This window comes from Hordeum vulgare, chromosome 6H (assembly GCF_904849725.1).
Source record: "Hordeum vulgare subsp. vulgare chromosome 6H, MorexV3_pseudomolecules_assembly, whole genome shotgun sequence".
Taxonomy (NCBI): domain Eukaryota; kingdom Viridiplantae; phylum Streptophyta; class Magnoliopsida; order Poales; family Poaceae; genus Hordeum; species Hordeum vulgare.
Window position 1 is genome coordinate 66,116,050 of NC_058523.1, and position 22,520 is coordinate 66,138,569.

The window sequence follows — 22,520 nt, forward strand, 5'->3', positions numbered from 1 at the left end:
GAGCAGCATCATAGGGTCCAATGGAGGCATCTCGTCTTCAAAATCTAAACGAGCCTCAATTTCAGTGAACAATTCTATGCACCTTGATCTCAAAGATTTCACTAGAGTAGAAAAGCCTCCCTACAGTAGAGGATACATATAATTAAGATTGGAGAACCTACTTATTATTCGAAAAACATCTATATTGTGCTACCCAAAGAAACTGGAGCTGATGAAGTTAAACTTCACAATGCAAAAGGGTTTCAACTAGTGGCTGCGTCAGGAACTTGTTATCGGCGTGTACAAGGGGGAGAAAAAACAAGTCCCGCACAATAGATGCAAATTTATTCGCCCACTATTTCGTGGCTTTACAAGGGGGAGGAATGCATCCCACGGACAACCACCGCCCACTGTTTCGTGGCTTTACTCGATGATGATTCGATCCAATCATGGCGCTCACCGCACCATCACGACCGGAAGAATTTTTTTAGTTGCATGCATCATTGGCCTCCGGTGAAGACACACGAGCCGTAGCCTGTAGAAACCAACGCAACCATGGTTAGTATGTAGCCTCTTTGTGTGATTCATTCGACACGGCGGTAAAAACGCAGAGGATGGTTAATGAGGTACACTGATGTAGTACTCCATCCATTACTAATTGTCATTGGGCAGATGCAATGGACAATGAGTGAATGGCGATCAAGGACCAATGCACATGCGCGCAGCGCAGTGCCAAATGCTGGCTCCTGTCCGGGCACTGGCAGCGCAAAGAACAAGCTCTGCTGCCCTGTCCGTGATGCATGGTCCGGCGAGCAATGGCGATGGAAGGTGCCAAGGAAGGATTGGAGGCTTACTGGGGTTGGTGGAGGTGAGGGTGGCGGACTGCCGGAAGTCGCAGTTCCACGGGTGGCTGCCGGCGGCCTGGTAGAGCTGGTTCATGGCGTGGGCAGCGTGGGCGCGCACCGTGTTGGGCTCGAAGCATGCGCCCCGGGGCTGGATGGCGCAGCCGTCCACGCCCACCTGCGAGCATGGGTAGTCCATGTTCGTCTCCAGCTGCGCCTTCATCGCCCCCGCGCTCGCCACGCACCACCCGGACCCCGACCCCTTGCTCGGCGTCGTCGTCGGCGTGGTGGCCGCGCCGGAGCCGGACGAGGTGAGGCCGGCGTCGTACGCCATGGTGAGGTCGGGCACCTCGGCTCATCACCGTTGCTGGTTCTCCCTTAAGTAGCGAGCCCAGCTCCCGGAAGCCGTCGGGCACGCGGGATCTGGCCGGGGTGACGGATCCCGGCGGATCTAGTCCGCGGGCTTGCGGGCCGGACCGAGCTAGCAACGCACGAGCGCCAGCAGCCGCGGGTCCGCCCGTCCGTCCCGATCCGGCGGTACAAGCGCGCGGGCACAGCAGAGAAGGGGGAGAGGAAGGGAGGCGGTGAGCCCTCGCAGGGGGTGAGATGGGGCAGTATGCATACCTCCGGCGGGGCGGCGGGGCGGTGGGGCTCCGGAGACCTCGACGCCGTCGAGGAGCGCGTCCGACGAGGCTCACCGCCGATGAGGCGGCCGACGCTGGGAGGGAGAGCAAGAGAAGGGGAGGGATATGGGGGAGAGCGAGCTCGACTTGGTCGATATGGGCACACGGGCCGCGCGGGGACTGGAGTGGGGATTTTAGCGGGGGTGATAGCAATGGCGCATCCCGAGGGGGTGCGCCATTAGTATTATTTTTTTGTATAGCAATGGCGCATCCCGCTGGTGGTGCGCCATTAGTAGTTTTACAAAAAAAATATAGTAGTGACGCACCAGCTCGTGGTGCGCCATTAGTAGTTTTCCAAAAAAAAATATAGCAGTGGCGCACTTGGTGAGTGGTGCACCATTACTAGTTAAACTAGTAATGGTGCACTCTGCCCGGTGCGCCATTAGTACTTTTGCAATATATATATATATATATATATATATATATATATATATATATATATATATATATATATATCGCACTACTTGTCTGGTGCGCCATTAGTGTCTATATCATCGATAACCCTTTTCCTAGTAGTGATGCTATAATTGTATTGAATGAAAACATAGATACATATGTGGATATATAGACAAAACAATGTCCCTAGCAAGCGTCTAGTTGGCTACCCAGTTGATCAATGATAGTCAAGGTTTTCTAACTATATGCAAGTGTTGTCACTTTATAACTAGATCACATCATTAGGAGAATCATGTGATGGACTAGACCCAAACTATGAACGTAACACATTGATCGTGTCGTTTTATTGCTATTGTTTTCTGCGTGTCAAGTATTTATTCCTATGACCATGAGATCATATAACTCACTGGCACCGGAGGAATACCTTGTGTGCATCAAACGTCGCAACGTAACTGGGTGACTATAAAGGTGCTCTACAGGTATCTCCGAAGGTGTCCGTTGATTAGTATGGATCAAGACTGGGATTTTTCCCTCCGTGTGACGGAGAGGTATATCGTGGCCCACTCGGTAATACAACATCACACACAAGCCTTGCAAGCAATGTGACTAAGTGTAAGTCACGTGATCTTGTATTACGAAACGAGTAAAGAGATTCGCCGGTAACAAGATTGAAATACGTATGCGGATACCGACGATCGAATCTCGGGCAAGTAACATACCGAAGGACAAAGGGAATGACATACGTGATTATATGAATCCTGACACCGAGGTTCAACCGATAAGATCTTCGAAGAATATGTAGGATCCAATATGGGTATCCAGGTCCCGCTATTGGATATTGACCGAGGAGTGCCTCGGGGCATGTCTACATTATTCTTGAACCCACAGGGTCTGCACACTTAAGGTTCGATGATGTTTTACTATAGTCACTACAGGAATCAGCTTCTTTGCCGTCCGACATAGCGGACGGCAAAGGGCCACTCCAGGGACAGCAAATACCTTTGTCGTCCGCCAGCTCTACGATAGCTTTCGTCGATAAAGGGCCTTCTTTGCCGTCTGCCGGTAGGAAGCAAACGGCAAAGGGCTTTGCCATCTGTCTGCCACAGCAAGCATATGGCAAAGGAAGCTAGACGGCAGCCGATAGGGCGACTCCGTTAGATAGCTATCTAACGAAGCTTTTGTCGTCTGCCGCCCGAAGGGGTCTTGGCCGTCTGCCGGGAGACGGGTCTTTGCCGTCTGCTGGCCGATGGCAAAGGGCTTTGCCATCTGCTGACAGATGGCAAAGAACCCGTATTGCTCCTTTTTTATCTGTTTTATTTTATTCCCCTGCATTTTCATACCACAAATATACATACATACATGCATACATATACATTTCACAGCATCTATTTCAAACATCTTCAACACATATATTTCATAGCATATATATTTCCAACATCATCATAAAATATTTAACAAGCTAGAGAACACATAGGCTAGCACAATACATAGTTTCACATAGTTCATATATATACATACATAAATTTTACATTGTTCGTCAATACAAATGAAAAAAATTAAACATTAGCAGTCCATCAATGCCAGCTTCCATGAAATGAATCTAATCTGCAAAAATTGAAGTATTTAAGAAAATTAAAAGAAGAAGAAGACGACGACTAATTAATGCACAACCTTTCGCCATATAAAGCTAAGACATTTTCTACAAGCATCACTTCCAAGGAGTAGAATCCTAACTATAATAGCATCAAATAGCAGCAGGACTATAGGAACCACACCATTTACCATAGAAGCAACACTTAGACCATACCATGTCCAGGAAGGAAACAAAACATGATACAAGGACATTATAAACAGAAGTATAGCTTCAAGTATGTTTTGGTTGTTTTTTTGAACCAGAAATCCTATCAAATAGACCAACCAATCATGTCTTAATACCAAAAAATAAACAAAAGTGTTGCGGCAAGTAGTGCAGTAGGACTATTCAGTTCAACATGATTTTAGTAGCTGAAACTTAAAAGTTTAGTTAACCACTTAGAGCACTAACTGAAGTAGGAATCATATCAACTAGCACCAAAAAGCGTGGCGACACGCCGGCCCATAGAGGCAATGGTAGATTGATAATGATAAATGGATGGTAAAATACAATGGTAACAATACTAATTTTGGAAGGCAAATTACAGTGCTCATTAGTTTACATGAGCACAAGCTCATGCACCAAAGCGTACACCAATGCGATAATAATTAGGTTTAAACAGAATATGACTAATTTTGGAAGGCAAATTACAGTGCTCATTAGTTTACATGAGCACAAGCTCATGCACCAAAGCGTACAACAACGCGATAATAATTAGGTTTAAACAGAATATGATGTTCCTTGCATACAAACTAGTATTTTTTTCAAAAAACTTCAGATTGAAGTCTGGAATTAAATAAAATGCCATACATTGACGCATATTTATGAATCTTAGTTATTTGACGGGGAAGATAGACGTGGAGATAAATAACATTCGTATCAAGCTTAACAACGAACAACACTATTTCCCATAGTTGTTTGTGAGAGATATAGGTATTCAAAATCACAATGTGTAAAAGAGGTGAACTAACAAAGGAAACCATCATACTTAAAAAAACGTAAAGGTAAGCATGGAGATGATATTGTTGTTAGTAGCATTGCATATTACCTTGATGTGAGAGGGGTCTAGCCCAGCCAAGTCTGCAACAGTTGCTTATGTTAGCTCACATCGATTCTGCTCCATCGCTTGTGATTTAAGGTGATAGGGTGTGCTGCTGGTTACAATAGTAATTAGTTTGCAGACCTAATATAAAGTTGTTACTAAGAAATACTCCTCCGTCCCAAAATAAGTGTCGCACATTTAACACTAAGTTATGCGAGCAGAATGATACAACTGGGACAATCCTAAACATCATCCAACTATGCAATTTTGGCATTGCTGAACCAACATACGTCTTCTATCGGCGCTAGCCAAAGAGATAGCAATTTTATGCAGAAACCTAATTAGTAGATCATAACAAGCCCATGACTCTAGCGCCTGCTTGCATAGAAAATTTTGATGTGAGGTAGTATACCTCTATCAGGACTCCGAGGTGTTGAGAGCTAACTTAGAGTGCAGATTCGGATGAGAAAACTGAATCATGTCCTACTAAAGAACTTCCCTATGTTGCAAAACAAACAACATGGTATCAACCTTTCTCACTAACAGTAAAGAACAACAAATCATTTAGTTGATCAAACTTGTCCTGAATAAAAAGTTAGTTGCAACCACACAACGAATTCTTGGAATTTTATTTGAAGCGTGAAGCAGTTGTCTGCACTCATGCACTGCTTGAGTGCATGACCATTCTAATTAGCTGTATACATATCAATCAGCGAATAAATTGAGGGAGAATAGGGGTACTTTGCCTCACCTATGGGAGTATCTTCATAGATGATTAGAGTGACAAGTTGAGGGTCCAACTCCAATACAGCTATGCTAAATACTAAGTCAGCAATCCATGTTAAACTACAAAAGAACTCTGCTCCAAAGAAGCATGCCCAAACAACACCACATGGTTTGCTCACGTACGTCATGTACTAAACTAGATGAAGGGAACATGATTTGTACTCCAGATATGGTGTGACCTAAACTACTGGAGTATATAACTAGATGAAGAAAAACAATTACATGCACTCAAGCAAACATGTCAATTAATCATTTACAAAGTCTAGCCCGTTGGAGGGAAACAAAGAATGATCTAAAGTATTGGACATAAACATGTGTACATACATTCGACATGAACAATAACCCTCTCAGCAAGACCAACCGCTGAAAACATTTGTCGCGGGTCAACGCCACCAGCTGGAACATCTGCATTTCTTTTTTAGTTTAATATAAAAATAATACTTGATTTGTATGTTCCATCATAATAAATATTTTTAGCAATAAACTTGATTTGTACTCCAGATATGGTGTGAACTAAACTACTGGAAGACAAGAATAGATGGCCGCATGCATCGATTGATGCAGAGGCCGGGGCTTTAACTCCTTTTCTAAAAAAAGGAATAGTAAGATATGGACCTGTTATGTGAAGGGCACTCGTGTGAACTAAACTTGATAGAGCAACAAGTACATGAATGTTGGTTTCTGCTGGACAAGGGTAGAGGGAAGGTACATATATTCTGTGCAGTAGAATTGGGCATTTCTCAGGTGTAGCAGTTATCACAGAACCATATTAAATTGAATTAAAAGGGCATGACAGAATATTGACACACTTTTCTTTATAAAATCTGCAAGAAAGGAATAAAGGAGGTTCTAACACTTGATGTTGACATGCTTACTGACCAGACAAAATGGGCTCCTTTTTTTTAAGTTGGCCTAAGAAATTTTCTATTCTACTTTATGAACAATCTACTAACCGGTCATGTCCGGACAGGACTCCACTAACTAAGCATCATGACAACGGCATGGGAAAGATATCCACCAAATTTCCATCATGACAATCGAACCGAACCCACTAGTTTTGCACCATGAACAACCAAATATGAATCCACCTTGTGGAATAGAAACTCCGCAGTTATGGAGACAGAAATGCATGATTTGGCAAAGCCAGCCAAAATTTACCCATACCGACAAGAAACCATAACATAATCCTTAGTTTAATTTGAGAGGGAACATCAGAACATGTGTTGGCCAAAATATACTGACCACTAATACTAACTTATAAACTGTATCCATTTCTTTACAAAAGGGGTTCCCCCTGCTTTGTGGCCAAAATATACTCACCACTAATACTAACTCTGTATTTCAGTTGGTGCAGCAGCAACAAAGTGCCAATTTGGGAGATACTTACATGGCTTGAGCAATCCGAGAGTACCTGGCAGGAAAACAAGGTTGAAATTAAGGAGTGGGGAGGAGCGGGCGGGCAACAATTACTTGCGATGGAGTAGTTTTGCTCTGGCGTGGCGAGCCAAAGAGGAAGCAGTCGGCGGCGCAGGTGCGGTCGCGGATGGCCTCGACGGCGGGCAGGACGTCTCGAGGTCGGCCTCGACGACGGGCAAGACGTCTCGAGGTCGGTGTTGAGCAGCGGCAGGGCGGAGATGTCCACGTGCTCCACGTGAATCCCCGGGACCCCGACTCCTCGCACACGGGCCGCGCTGGCGAGGGGGCGAGGAAGCCGCAGGGCTCGAGGTTGGTGACGGTGGTGATGACGACCTTGTCGGTAGATTCGGAGTCGGTCGGAGGAGTTAGGGTCGCGCGTGCAGGGGCATCCCAACGATGATGGCCCAAGCATGGGCGATGGCAGCGATGAACGTCAGGCCGGTGTTGGCACGGGCGAGGCGTCGACATCGGGGGCGGGGAGGAAGGGCTTGACGGCTGCGGCGGGGTGGTGGTCATTTGAGTACTCGGTGCCGAGGGAGGAGACGAGTGGGGATTCAGTGGATGGGTGGGTGGAGGGGGAGTGGAGGCGCGCTGGCCACCAGTGGTGGTGGCCCTTGGTCTTGGCCCAGACCAGCTCCCCGGTGGCTAGGGTTTGGGGCGGGGGCTCATTCTGCCTGTCGGATGGGAGCGGGGAGGAGAGGAAGAGGGGTGTGGATCTGGGAGAGGGAGAATGGGGATCGAGGGAGGGCAGATGGGGGTGGAGAGATGGGGCGCTGTTAGAAGGCCGTCCCCTTTGTCATCCGCCAGGGGATAAGCTGGCGACAAAGGGGTCGAGGCAGAACGCAAAGAGGCCCTAGGCTGACGATAAAGAGTATCTTTGCCATTAGTTAGTTCTTTGCCATCTGTTTGCTGGTAGCTGACGACAAAGAATCTCTTTGCCATCAGCCAGCAGACGGCAAAGATCAGCCAGACGGCAAATTCCCTGATTCCTGTAATGAGTTGAGTTATATGTGTGGTTACCGAATGTTGTTCGGAGTCCCGTATGAGATCATGGACGTCACGATGGTTTTCAAAATGATCCGGAAACGAATATTGATATATAGGATGGTTTCATTTGGTCACCGGAAAGTTTCGAGCAATTCCGACAATGTACCGGGAGTGATGAATAGGTTCCGGGAGTTCACCGGGAGAGGCCCACCCACCCGAGAGTGAGCCCAAGGCACTAGGGTGGCGCCACAAGTCCTTAGTGTGCTGGTGGAGTCAATCCAAGGGCCCATGGCGCCACATAAGAAAATACCATAAGAAAATAAAAGAAAACGGGAAAGAGGGAGGTGGGAAGGAAGAGGAGGACTCCTCCTTCCCAAACCGAATTGGAGGAGTCCTCCTCCCTTGGCCGACGCACCCTTGAGGCAAGGCCTCAAGGCTAGCCCTCCCCTCCCTCCTATATATATTGGTGGCTTATGGCTGATTTGAGACACATCTTTGCCACGTGCAACTCAAACTTATACCACGAAGTTTTACCTCTAGATCGGATTTCTGCGGAGCTCAAACGGAGCCCTGCAGCAGTAGATCATCACCACCACCGGAGCGTCGTCACGCTGTCGGAGAACTAATCTACTTCTCCATCTTGCTTGCTGGATCAAAAAGGCCGAGATCATCGTCGAGTTGTATGCTGAACGCGGAGGTGTCTTCCGTGCGACGCTAGATCGGAACCGATCGTGGGACGGATCGCGGGACGGTTCATGAGACAGTTCGAGAAACGTGAAGACGTTCCACTACATCAACCGTGTTTCTTAACGCTTCCTGTTGTACGATCTAAAAGGGTACGTAGATCCAAATCTCCTATGTAGATGGACATCACCATGATAGGTCTTCGTGTGCGTAGAAAATTTTTTTGTTTCCCATGCAACGTTTTCCTACAGTCTGTCTATGTAAATAAGAGTAAAACAAGCAAAATGATGCATAGAAATCAGTGAATACAGGTAGTAACTATGAGTAGCGAGTAAATCCTACTCCGATCAAATCAGGTGTACAATCCTATAAATGCGACATTTTTACTATTTAAGCATAGAAGGACAAGGTAAACAACATTTCGATGTTTGACACAAAGAACTACAATTTCATGTTTGAACAGCAAAACAATTGTTTTAGTAGCTCATATGCGGTTTAAATGAATCCCTAAGGAGAGACACTTTGACACCAATATTATGCAACATCTGTAGAATTTGAACCTCAAAGAAGTATACATACTTATCATGTTTGCACATAGAAGCCAAATGCTAGCACCTGATGATTAATACACAAAAACATAATTCAGCTAAGTAATCAAGAAGGTGGCCATCAGTGCATAAAAGTAACCATAAATAGCACATGATATGTATAAATAACTCATGTGTCCAACAATTTGATTAGAAAACAGTACCCTAAAGAAGGTAGCAAGCAAACATTTTACTTCTGAAGATAGGAAACCCATATCATCACCTTCACCATGACTTCAAGCTTGACCTGGGAATCCATACTGAAAAAACAAAGCGCATTTAATTAGGCAAGAAGAAGAACAGTTTACATCATCTAATGTATATTCCATAGCACATAATTAAACATCATGCAAATGCACAGATGCCTAGACACTGAAATAAGAAAACACAGACCCACATTCTTATATGTAGTTGTGCTAGGGAATTTTAAAAACATAATAAAATGCAAATAGGAAGAATGCCATGATTGATTTATGTACGAAGATAAACTACATCCAAAGGAAGGGCGACATATGAATAAAAAATCCCGAGATACAAAGGTAAGCTCAGGACACAGAATAAAATGAATGGAACTTCAGTACAACCTCCGAATTTTCATATTCACAATATTAAAAGTAAGCTCAGCATAAGAATAAAAGTTTTGTTTGGCACCACCACATCAGAAGACACTATTGTTCATCACTATCATCAGAACACGCCTAATTGGACTTGCTAAGACAAAACAGAGCATAAGCTCACAAACCTAGGGAAAGAGGCGGGCGACGTCGACGCCCTGGGCGAGGAGGGCGAGGAGGGCGTTTGACCGCATCGACCTTGTCTCCATCGAAGCGGGAGTCAAGCAGCACCGCGATGGCGGCGTCCTCCGGGTCGTCATACTGGTGCGCGTCAGTGCCGGCACGTCAGCCTTGGTCTGCGCACACCAAAACACACAGAGGGTTAAGCAAACAGTCCAGCGCACCAGCAGATTAGTGCACACAAGTCAGATTCAGGAAATGATCTGGACAAGACGTGTAGCTGTGTAGCTATTTTCACGCCACTTGGATCTTTCGACCTAACAATCAAATGATATATCTAGTCAAAGAGAAGTGCATACACTGACCAACCGCAAATTTAATTTTTGCCATAGGGTAAGTAAAGAACAAAGTAATCATCTATATCATCACAAAGATCATCTAGTTGGAAATGCTCACTACCATGTATCCCTGGGCCCTACAAACTATCATCGTATCCGACTTTTTTTTTCCAATTTATACACTTCTTTTGAGATGTTACAAAGCTAATTCTAGTAATATTAACCAGTAACGTACTGAGGATATACACAGTTCAAGAATAGCACAATGCCACAAACCAATGAATGACATCAAAGCCAACCTGCTTCTGCTTGTTGCACTTCATTGCCATCTATAGCAGCAATCAAACCTTGCTTACTGGTTCTGTATTAAGGTATTGTTTTTCCCTTTTTCAAGTAAATGTATACCACGTCTCTCGATATAGGATATCCAGAAAAGTTGCACATGATGCAAACACATATGCTACTCTGCAATTAAATATGTCTCATCTTTCGTTTTCCATGTAAAACTTGAACACGTGAGGCAACTATGAGCTTGTTTGCCGAACAACAATACACAGTGCCTCATAAATGCACAGTTAGTCAAAGCCAACTACCACTAGATGCAGCCCCTTATGCAGTGAAGATAAAGACATGCCAAATCTAAAACCCATAGCCAACTAGAGCTTCCCCTTTTATGGTCTACGGCAGCATGGTTCAGTAGGATCAGAATCGAATCGAAAAGCACCGCCAACGCAATTCGACATAATTTGGTCAGGAAACCGATGGTACTACCGAAACGTAATCTGTAGTGCCGTTCAATCACCATAAGGAACACACGAGGTCAAGACAGTACAGGTCAGGCACGAACAAATCCTCTGTACGCTGGTTGCCCAGGAACGAACTTAGTGGTACTACTAGTACTGGCATGCACAAAACATAGCACAATTACCATCCAGCATCGATCAGGCGGTGGCATGGTTTCAGCCCCATCCATCATCATGCAGAAACCCAAACAAACAAACAAAAAAGCAGTAAAAGATAGATAAACAGGGTACCCCTGCCGTGGCATCAGTCGGTGAACTAGATTGGTCCCGCGCTCATGGATCTGAGCCGGCCACTGTCCAACCAACCCAGCTTCAGCCCCCTACCGCCCGCCCGCTAGGTAACGCCTCGATTCCTCCGCCCGGTACCGCTGGAGACCGAGCCCGGGCCGCGACGGGGCGGCCGTGGCGGCGGATGCGGATCCCCTGTGAGAACAACAGATCGAGCAGGCAGATTAGAAAACAGAGAAGCAGAAGAGCACAACAGGCCGCTCCCAAGCACCGACGGATCTTAGCATGGCGAGGAGAACGGCAAACACAGATTCATCTACTAGCATGTCGAGAGAAAGACGAGGGAAGGAGATGGATGGCCTACCCTCGTAGTTTCCATAGTCACCGACGCCACTCGCGGGGTCAGGGAGGAAGGGGCTGGAGTCGTTGAAGGGGCCCTCATCATCGTCGTGGTGGTGCATGGCCGCCGGCGAGGTGAGCTGCGACGCGGGTTGAGATCAGAAAAGTGAGGCGGGTCCTCTCTCTCTCGCAGCGAGGCAAGGAGAGGTGGAGTGGAGGAGCGGCGGCGCCGGGGGATGAAGATGATGAGGGCTGGAGCGGCGGCGCCGGGAGAGGGAGGGAAGGCGTGGAGTGCCATACCGTGGTCGTCCATGGTGGGGTGGGGGCGGCGGCGGATCGAGATCTGAGGGAGGGAGATGGGGAGGGTCGGGCGCCGTCGGGAGGAGGAATGCGATGGGAGGTTAGGGTTCCAGAGAGAGTGGACACACAAAGATGGGGATGGCCCTGTTTGGATCCGAGTGCTAGAGCTAGTTGGGGCTAATTGGAGCTGAACTAATCCTCAAAGTATCCAAACATCTGTGCTAGTTTGCGTTAGATGGAAACTAACCCATCAAAAAAATTATCCCCGAGAAGAGGTGCTAATTGAAGCTAGTTGGGGAATACCAGTAAAAAAAATCCCCATCCTCCCGCATCTAATCTTATCATTTCCCATCCTCCCGCATCCACCGCTCTGGCCCGAGCCGGCCGCTGCTCGTCCGCTCGCCCCAGCCGGCCGTTGCTCGCCGCGCTCGCCTCAGCCGGCCGCTGCTCGCCCGCTCGCCCGTTCGGCCCCGCCGGCCGCGCTCGCCACCGTCTGCCGCCGCGCTCGCCACCGCCTGCCGACGCCGCCCCCGCCACCGCTTACCGCCGCGCGCGCCATCGCCTGCCGACGCCGCCCCCGCCACCACCTGCCGACGCCGCCCCCGCCACCGCCTGCCGCCGCGCTCGCCACCGCCTGCCGACGCCCTCACCAGCCCGCGACAGCCACCGCCAGCCACGCTCGCCCCGCCTGTCACTGCCGGTCCCGTCGCGTGCCACCGCCGGCCCCGGTCCCCGGTCCCGCCTCCCACCGCCGGCCCTGTCCCGCCTCCCACTCTGCGATGGACGGAGGCAGCTTCGACACTTGTCGTGCCATGGCGACCGCACCGGTGGGCAGGGACGAAGATGGGAACCGGAAGAGGAGGAAGCAGCAGGGTGGCTTCAAGACCATGCCGTTCATACTAGGTGAGCAGAGCACGTACCAGCGGTTTTACTTGCATCAACATTTGGCATTTGCAGATTCACTCGGGATAATCCGAGGAAACAAGCGAGCATTGTAGCCTCATTCAGTTCGATTTGGGCCGCATCCCGGCGAAGATTACGAGCTACATGTGACCTTTGTATGATTTATTTTTTCTGTATGCAAAGACCTACGCTTCTCTATCTGTGTGTCTTTGGAATTTTGGATCGATTTTGTTAAGCCTGATTGATGACTTGTATGTTTAAGTGAAATGTAATTTTATTTTGTTAAGCCTGATTGATGACTTGTATGTTTAAGTGGGACGCCTTATTTGTATGGACAAAATAAAATTTATCATATTTTGGATATTTGATTTGCTAAGATGATTTTAATATCATTTGTGAGAGGAATGAGACCACACAAGAGCCGGCCACAACAAATCCTGGTTAAAAGAGTCAAATGATTAAAAAAGTATATATGTTGTCAAACTAACTCTATCATCCAAACACCACCAAAGGCTAGAGCTAGTTCAGAGTTAGTCTAGAGTTAGAAACTAACTCTAACCTCTAGCCAGGCTAGTGTATCCAAACAGGGCCATGAGGGATTGGGTTTGGTGGGTTTTGTTGCAGTGGGTGAGTTGGATGGATGGATGAACAGATGAATGGGTGCATGAATGGACGGATGGTTGACATGTCACCGATCCATGTCACGAATGTTTCCACCAATCAGAATAAAGCTTATCTAGTTTTGTTGTTTTTCTTTTGTTTCTCTTATATTTTACCCTCTTACCCTTTTATAGTTTGTTCAAATGTTTTTTTTCAGAAGTGTGCATATTGAAATGACAAACAATGTTGCCTAAGAAAGTTTTCATTTTCTTTGGACAAAACATCCATTTTCCATTTGTCAAGTGTCCAAAATGAGTTTTTTTATGAAGGACCTACCATATATTTGTTGCAAAATTTGACCAAACCAATTTTCTAAAATACTAGGCCATATTTAATGTACAATTCAACAAATGGTTGGGTGTCAGAAGCTTTGATCCACCTCTCGTGAAAAAAAAATCGTTGAATCAGCTGGAATCGGGTCAAATTTGAACTGCAGCTGCCTCATAGTTTGCTCTCTATTTTTCCAAAAAAGATTTTTAGGTATACAAGTATTTATTTAATCAGAGAAACATCAAAAGTTTTCCAAGATTGAACCACTAGGTAGGAACGGTCATAGCCGTCGTTTTGACCTCATTTTGAAATGACCATGAAAAATTCAAAAAAAATCAAAAAAATTGAAACCCTTTGCATTGTGTCATTATATGTGACAATGTTACGAGGTAAAATAATAACCTTGTAATACGACAATTATTTTAAAAAAGTGTTCTTAGAAATGGGCTATCATATGTGAAGATTCATGGGTTTCAAGCCAAATAATCAGTCTTATGGCCACATTCATGGCATAGTTGTTCAAATGATCTAATATTGTGCATAAGGGTGCGTATTGGAATGGCAAACAATGTGGCCTAAGGAAGTTTTCATTTTCTTTGGACGGAAAATGCATTTTCCATTTTTGAGTACCCAAAATGAGTTTTTTTGTGAAGTACCTACCATATATTTGTTGCAAAATTGGACCAATTCATTTTTATGAAACAATAGGCCACATTTAATGTGCAACTGACCAACTGGTTGGCTGTCAAAAGCTTTTATGCACCTTGATACGTCTCCAACGTATCTATAATTTTTGATGGTTTCATCTATTATCTTGTCAAACTTTGGATGTTTTGTATGTCTTTTATATCTATTTTGGGACTAACTTATTAACTTAGTGCCAAGTGCGAGTTCCTGTTTTTTCCGTGTTTTTGACCCTTTTCAGAGGAGAATATTAAACGGAGTCCAAACGAAATAAAACCTCCGAAAAGATTTTTTCCGGAACAAAAGATACGCAGGGGGCGTGAGAACCAAGGCAGAGGCCACCACGGGAGGCCACAAGCCCCCTAGGCGCGGCCAGGGGGGCCCACGCATACCAGGCTTGTGGGGCCCCTGTGGCTCGTCTGCCCTACTTCTTTCGCCTGTAAATCCCCGAAAAATCCAAAACCACGCCAGAGATCCACGAAAATACTTTTCCGTCGCCGCAGGATTCTGTCTCCGCAAGATCCCATCTGGGGCACGTTCTGGTGCCCTGTCGGAGGGGGGATTCGGATACGGAGGGCTTCTTCATCAACACCATTGCCTCTACAATGATGCGTGAGTAGTTCACCATAGACCTTCGGGTCCATAGCTAGTAGCTAGATGGCTTCTTCTCTCTCTTGGATCTTCAATACAAAGTTCTCCATGATCTTCATGGAGATCTATCCGATGTAATCTTCTTTTGCGGTGTGTTTGTCGAGATCCGATGAATTGTGGATTTACGATCAGATTATCTATAGATCTTATTTGAGTTTCTTCTGATCTCTTATATGCATGATTTCATATCCTTGTAATTCTCTTCGAGTTGTGGGTTTGTTTGGCCAACTTGATCTATGATTCTTGCAATGGGAGAAGTGCTTGGTTTTGGGTTCATACCGTGCGGTGACCTCACCAGTGACAAAAGGGGTAGCGAGGCGCGCATCATGTTGTTGCCATCAAGGGTAAAAAGATGGGGTTTATATCTATTGCTTGAATTTAGCCCTCTACATCATGTCATCTTGCTTAAGGCGTTACTCTGTTCGTCATGAACTCAATACACTAGATGCATGCTGGATAGCGGTCGATGTGTGGAGTAATAGTAGTAGATGCAAACAGTATCGGTCTACTTGTCTCGGACGTGATGACTACATGTATGATCATTGCCTTATATATCGTCATGACTTTGCGCGGTTCTATCAATTGCTCGACAGTAATTCGTTCACCCACTATAATATTTAGTATCTTGAGAGAAGCCTCTAGTGAACACTATGGCCCCCAGGTCTACTTCACATCATATTTTCAGTCTTACACGTTTACTTCGTTGCACTTTCCGCCTTCAGATCTCACCTTGCAGTTAACCGTGAAGGGATTGACAACCCCTTTGTAGCGTTGGGTGCAAGTTTGCTGTTTTTGCGTAGGTACTTAGGAAACTTGGCTTGATACTCCTACTGGATTGATACCTTGGTTCTCAAAACTGAGGGAAATACTTACTGCTACTGTGCTGCATCACCCTTTCCTCTTCAAGGGAAAAACCAACGCAAGCTCAAGAGCTATCACACCTCTCGTGAAAAAGACTAATGTTCGTCGAATCAACTCGAAGCGGGTCAAATTTGAATTGCAGTTGCATTATAGTTTGCTCTTTATTTTTCTCAGAAATCATTTCTAGCCACACAAGTATCTATTTAATCAGAGAAACACCAAAAGTTTTCCAAGATTCAACCACTAGGTAGGAACGGTCATACCCGCCGTTTTGACCACATTTTTGAATTGGCCATGAAAAATTAAAAAAAAAATCAAAAAACGGAAAACCTTTTCATTGTCTCATTATATGTGACAAAGTTACCAGGAAAAATAATAAACTTGTAATACGATAATTATTTTAAAAATATGTTCTTAGAAATGGGCTATCATGTGTGAAGATTCATGGTTTTCAAGCCAAATGATCAATCTTATGGCCACATTCATGACATAGTTTGTTGAAATGATGTAATATTATGCACAATGGTGCATATTGGAATGGCAAACAATGTTGGTTAAGGAAGTTTTCATTTTCCTTGTATGTAAAAATCATTTTCCATTTTTCGAGTGCCCAAAATGATTTTTTTTGTGAAGGACCTACCATATTTTGTTTCAAAATTGGACCAAACCATTTTTATAAAATACTAGGCCATATTTAATGTACAATTGACAAAATGGTTGGGTGTTAAAAGCTTTTATACACCTCTCGTGAAAAAGACAAATTTATGTCGATTCACGTGGAAGCGGGTTAAATTTGAACTGCAGCAACATTATATTTTACTCTTTATTTTTCCCAAAAATAATTGATAGGTACATAAGTATCTATATTATGAGAAATACATGGTGTGGTAGCTTAACGTCGAGGTTTGGATGGTGGTCGAGGGCCCCAACTCCAGAGCGCGTGAACTTGCATGGGAGCCGCATGGTCACTGCTTGTCCGTTGCGTTGCCACGTGTTGTGGGTGGAATAGGCATGTCTGGTGGGTTGGACAATCCCTCTGTGGGTGTTAGGAACAAGAATACAATAGAAGAATCTCACGAGGAGACTGAACTAAGCTCAAACATGAATTAGCAACCAAGTGTTTGATTAGCGCTGCGGATAATGCACATAGACAATGGGTCTAAATTTTGGATGAGGATGATCATCTACTAAGGAGACTCTCTTGGCAAAATTTTAGCTCAAATGGATGAACCTAGGTGGCACTTGCTTTGTAAAGTAACACACTGTGTAGAAATATGGATGTTGAAGCTGGGATCAAATGGTTGAATGGATTGAGCTGAAATTTGGTGTATGATGTTAATTTGGGCATATGAAGGCACTGTAAAAAAATTATACCATTTGGACATGCCAAAGTGACACTTCCTTCACAATGTGCCAATCTGGACAGAAAATAGTAATTGAAACTGGACTCACATAGATGATTGGATTGAGCTGAAATTTGGAGGAGGATGATAATTTGGGCACATTAAGGCACTGTAAAAATTTCATAAAATTTGGATAAACAAAATGTGTACTTCCTTCACAATGCTCTCTACTGAACAGAATGTTGGAAAAAATATTGAGGGAAACTGGCTGAATTAAATGAGCTAAAATTTGGTGGAGTGAGGTTATATGGTGAGTTTCATTCCATGGTAAATTTTCATCAAGTATAAAGCAATATAAAATGTAGTTGCTTCACAAACTGAAAATATTACGAGAAACAAAGATTGGATGATGAGCTCACATGGATCTAAAATTTTGTGGAGAGCTATGTTTTGGGCACATAGAAGATGTGAAAAAATTCAACTCATCAAGATATTCCTGTCTAGTACTTCCTTCACAAAGCTGTTAGCTGAACACAAACTTTGGAAATTCGTTGAGAAATATTTACTAGGCAAATGGTTACGAAAGTTTTCATTAGGCAATGATTTGGATAGGAAACAGTGCCCAAAAATTTTGATGGTAATCAAAGAAACAGAAATAGCACTTCCTTCACAAAGTGCTATTCTGAACAGAATAGGAAAATGAATATTGCTGAATTATTTTCAAACTATGGAAGGAAGGGTTTTCACATATTTGAGGAATATATGATCCAAAGTATTTATGAGATTTTTTCGAGAATTTTTGGAATGACAGAATAGTAGGTTGCTTCACAAACTAGGCAAAAATTCACACATGGACATGACACGTACGCAAAACTAATGATGTGGCAACTAGTAGTAGCTATGACCATCAATATTGGTCATAATTAGCTACAAATTAGGCAGCGAAACAAGGCTATATGCTTTACGACCATTTCCAGTAACTTACCTTTGTGATGAAAGTGGTCGTTAGTTTTTGGGGTTAGGACCCCTCCGGACATCTTACGACCAATTGGTCTCAAATGGTCGTAGATTTACGACCAATTCTGCAAGTTTCACTGACAGAAGGTCGTTAGTTGACATATTTCTTGTAGTGACCCATTAAGTTTTGCTAGTCTTGATACCTTTGGAAATGAGATTGTTGAGTTCCCCCTGTGGCTCACAGATTACTACAACACTAGTTGCAGGCACATGTAAAGAGTTACTTTGACGTGAGCATGATGATTGTGCTTTTGGAGTTTCTTCTACTTCTTCATCGATCTAGGATGGGTTCCAGGCTAGCAGCCTGGGATAGCAAGTATGGACGTCATTCTTTTATAGTTTGTTTTCGTCCGTAGTCGGACCCTGCTCTTCTTCATGATGATTGTATGTATTGTACTCATGTGACTCTGATGTAGCTTGTGGCGAGTGTAAGACAACTCTTTATACTCATCTTCTCAGTACATGTACTTGTAACGATATCCATTCTTGTGAAACGACAAGATGCGTTTCTATCCATGTAGAGGCCCTCGCGCCAAAATAAGGATAGAACCGCATCTTGGGCATTACATCCCTCCTGGCGCAACACCTTTAGTCCCGGTTGGTAGCTGGAACCAGGACTAACAGTTAGTCTTCTATCCCGGTTCTGGCCACCAACCGGGACCAAAGAGATGCCTATATATACCCTCGCCCTGCCCACCCTCTCCTGTGTTTTTTGGCCTAGGTGTGCATGCCATGCTCTTGTTGCCACCCTTCTATGCATGCACATGAGGTGTTTGATGAAATGCTCGAGCCACACTTAAGCTTTCTCCTCTCCAAGCTCGACCTCTAAGCTCCATTTTCCTCATGATTTGTCTAGGTTTGGCGGTGCACCAACTACACAAGTGTTCTAAAAGGTTAGCTACTTCATCCTTTCATCTCTCACTTCTAGTTTAGCTCATTTCAAATGCTCTAGAAGTAGAGTGGTTTGTGAGTTTTAGTGTAGGAGTGTATGTGGGAGTTCTTTTGATTTAGATGCCAAATTTGAGCTCAAATTAACTTCTTAGAGTCTGCAAATGTGTAGGGTGCCGTCCCGTGCCCGTCCTCACTATCGTCGATCGCCCGCGTGGATCTCGTCGTCGGCACCACTATGGTGAGCCTCTTGTTCTGATCGTCTTTTTAAAAGAAAAATATCATACTAGTATGATTTAGATAATACTTGTATAAATTACTTACTTTTATTATTTTTTGTTATTATATAGTGCGATGGTTTTGGCATCCGTCCACGCCGGCCCTCGTCCGGCCTATGATTCGGGCGTGGTATATTTTCTTTTATAACTATTTGTTTCATTTAGTGCCTATGACAATTATGCCGACCAACGCGACATGGATGTTTTTATCTAGGATGTATGTGAACCGGAAATTCCAACCGACCCTCTTGTCGAGAGGTTAAATTTAATTGAAAAAAATTACTTGAAGAAAAAATGTAAAATAATTGAGGAGAAGAATATGTAACTGGAGTTGCTTGTTGTCGATGTCGTCGATGATCACAAGATCTAGAAGGATGCAATGCAGTTGAAGATGGATGAGATGCGCTTGAAAATGGATGTAATGCGCTTGAAGATTAGGAATATTAGAAAATATGCCATTGATAAAGAGGCTTGGTATCATTATGCTGTTGTGTAAATTGTTACCATAGTTGCGATTTTGATCGCATTTGTTGTTGCATTTAAATATTTTACTTAGTTGTATGTTGTTTTATGAGAACTATATATGAACTTTATGTATTTATTTTTGCAGGAATAACATGTGATCACTATTGTACTTTGGTTTTAATGTGATGATGAACTTGTATTAATTTGGTCATTTCTCTATTCATGATGTTCTTCGATGGTTTTTGATATACTTACTTTCATAATACAGATGAACCGCCAATGGATGTACGGTGACCGACACACTTGAGAGAACATTACGAGCTGCATAATTTTCTCGGTGTGGCCAAGGCAACCAAGCAGAATGGTTTTATGTACTATCCATGTGTTAACTGTGAGAATATGAAGGATTACTCTTCCCCGAAAACCCTTCACGTCCACCTGCTTGAGAAGGGTTTCATGTCCCACTATTATGTTTGGACCAAGCACGGAGAAAGAGGGATTATGATGGAAGACAATGAAGAAGAAGAGGATGATGACAACTATCCGGATCCTATGTTCCCTCAATACGGTGATAATGCAACGGGGGAAGCTTTAGATTTGGAGGCACCAGACGATGTACCTGATGATGATCTTCGCCGGGTCATTGTCGATGCACAAATAGAATGCGAAATTGAAAGGGAGAAGTCAAAGTTTGAGGGCATGTTAGACGATCACAAAAATGGGTTGTACCCAAATTGCGAAGATGACAACACAAAGCTCGGTATGACCCCGGAATTGCTGCAATGGAAGGCAGAGAATGGTCTATCTGACAATGGATTTTGGAAGCTACTAAAAATAATGAAGACGAAGTTTCCAGAGGATAATGAATTGCCTGACAATAAGTACGATGCAAAGAAGGTTCTCTTCCCTCTAGGATTGGAGGTGCAGAAGATACATGCATGCCCTAATGACTGCATCCTCTACCGCTTTGAGTACGAATCTATACAACTTATTTTTAAAATATATACAGTTGGCCAATATTGATATGTTTTAGTTTCTCATCTTAGATGGTAATATGAATCTATACAACTTATTTTTTCCACAAAAATGAAGAAATGTGTAGGCAGAAATGTGTTGCTTCTAATTTTATGCCTAAGATTACTCACTTGATATTTTTCTTTGTAAAGTCTAGCAGCTGATGCGTGCGCCGATAGCATGTTATGCACTGATATATATATTGTACAGAGGAGTCCCCAACGATCGCCGGTGAGGAGTCCCTGACGATCGTCGGAGGAGTGCCCGACGGTCGTCGAAGGAGTCCCCGACGGTCATCACAGGAGTCCCCGACGATCGCCGGTGAGGAGTCCCCGACGATCGTTGGAGGAGTCCACAAGGATCGATGGTGAGGAGTCCCCGACGGTCGTCGGAGGAGTCCCCGACGATTGCCGCTGATATAATTTTTGGAGGATTGGATTCTTCGGAATTCTTTAATAAGAGATTTATCATAATTGCGGAAACCATCGAGAGAGACTTGGAACAAGAAGAATTGTTGGGGGATACAATCCGTGACAGACGTGATCCCTTGTTGTACCTCAACGACACCGATGGTCAAGAAGGAGAGGATGTCGGCTCCGGTGTCCAACAATGGAGGAGGAAGGAGGTCATGACGGCTCCGGTGACCGAATGGCGGAGGAAGGCGATCATGATGACGGCTCTGGTCAACGAACGGAGAAGGGAGCCTAAACTGTTGCAACGTCTGGGGAGGTATATATATATATTAATTAAGCATGTGCTGACTCGATGCATTATATGTTTTGGTAATGCTTCTTTCCTCTTTTAGCCCTCCGGATCGAGCCAAACTTCTGTAAGGAGACGAGTCCCAAAGAAAAGGTTGCGCCAGGATGAAAGGTTCATGATCACAGAATTCACAGAAAATTGCCAACCGATTGCTCCCAGGCGGACCAAGAACACATTTGTACATTAGTACGGAGTTGTTGTTAGGGACAACGTCCCGATCAAAATCCACGAATGGAATAATAAGAAGGACCCCAAAGTTTCTTATGTGCATGATAGATTGAAAGATGATCTTTGGACCTCGCTGATGACAAATTTCAGCCTACCGCCAAAGGAGGATCCGAATAACCAAGTTATTGATCAAAAGGTCAAGGCGTTTTCTCTTAAGAAGGGCATAACTATTCAAGAATTGGAGGAAACATTTGAACACAAAGTTTGTCGAGAAAGACGAGACTCTAGAGTTCATCGGTAAATATGAGAAGATCAGAGATCACTGGCCCGCATTTGTGGCCTACAAGAAATCAAACAAGGGTAAGAAAAAGGTCAGAGACAAACAAGCGAAATGCTACATTGAAGAAGTATTACCATACGACGGGGTCAGGTGGCTACAGAAAGCCCGACTGTTGTGGGACAGAGCTGAGCAAGACCTGCTTGATAAAGGAGTCCAACCAGCGACATTGAACTAGCCAGATCGGTCAAGGACTTGGTTCTTCGGGGTTGGGGGAACTTTGGATCCAGAATCAGGGAAGAGTGTTTGGACGAATGAACAACTCGCAATACCCATTACCAAGATTCAGGAGGCAGTGAAGGTAGCGCAGGAAGGGACGTTCATTCCCGACAGACAGAAGGACGAGCTGACAGAGGCATGATACGTCTCCATCGTATCTACTTTTCCAAACTCATTTGCCCTTGTTTTGGACTCTAATATGCATGATTTGAATGGAACTAAC

General features: G+C 44.5%; 1 protein-coding gene across 15 annotated transcripts; it reads right to left on the reverse strand.

Moving 5' to 3' along the window:
- Nucleotides 1-3,465: 3,465 nt before the first annotated feature.
- On the reverse strand, nt 3,466-11,930 carry LOC123401523. 15 transcript variants are annotated; one of them, XR_006611111.1, is made up of 9 exons: nt 11,778-11,914; nt 11,503-11,617; nt 11,142-11,333; nt 9,778-9,945; nt 9,200-9,295; nt 6,682-6,772; nt 5,686-5,766; nt 4,582-5,074; nt 3,466-3,505 (listed from the first exon to the last, which is right to left on the reverse strand). XR_006611111.1 is itself a non-coding variant. In XM_045095348.1 (5 exons), exon 5 carries the CDS (start codon nt 7,187-7,189, stop codon nt 6,638-6,640), a length of 552 nt encoding a protein of 183 aa, XP_044951283.1. In that variant the 5' UTR covers nt 7,190-9,063; nt 9,200-9,295; nt 9,778-9,945; nt 11,142-11,333; nt 11,503-11,930; the 3' UTR covers nt 4,671-6,637. The 15 variants fall into 15 exon arrangements, 1 of the variants encoding a protein (XP_044951283.1); XR_006611119.1 differs by adding an exon at nt 9,028-9,063 and having other exon boundaries at nt 9,259-9,295; nt 11,503-11,914; XR_006611109.1 differs by adding an exon at nt 9,028-9,063 and having other exon boundaries at nt 11,503-11,913.
- Nucleotides 11,931-22,520: the final 10,590 nt, after the last annotated feature.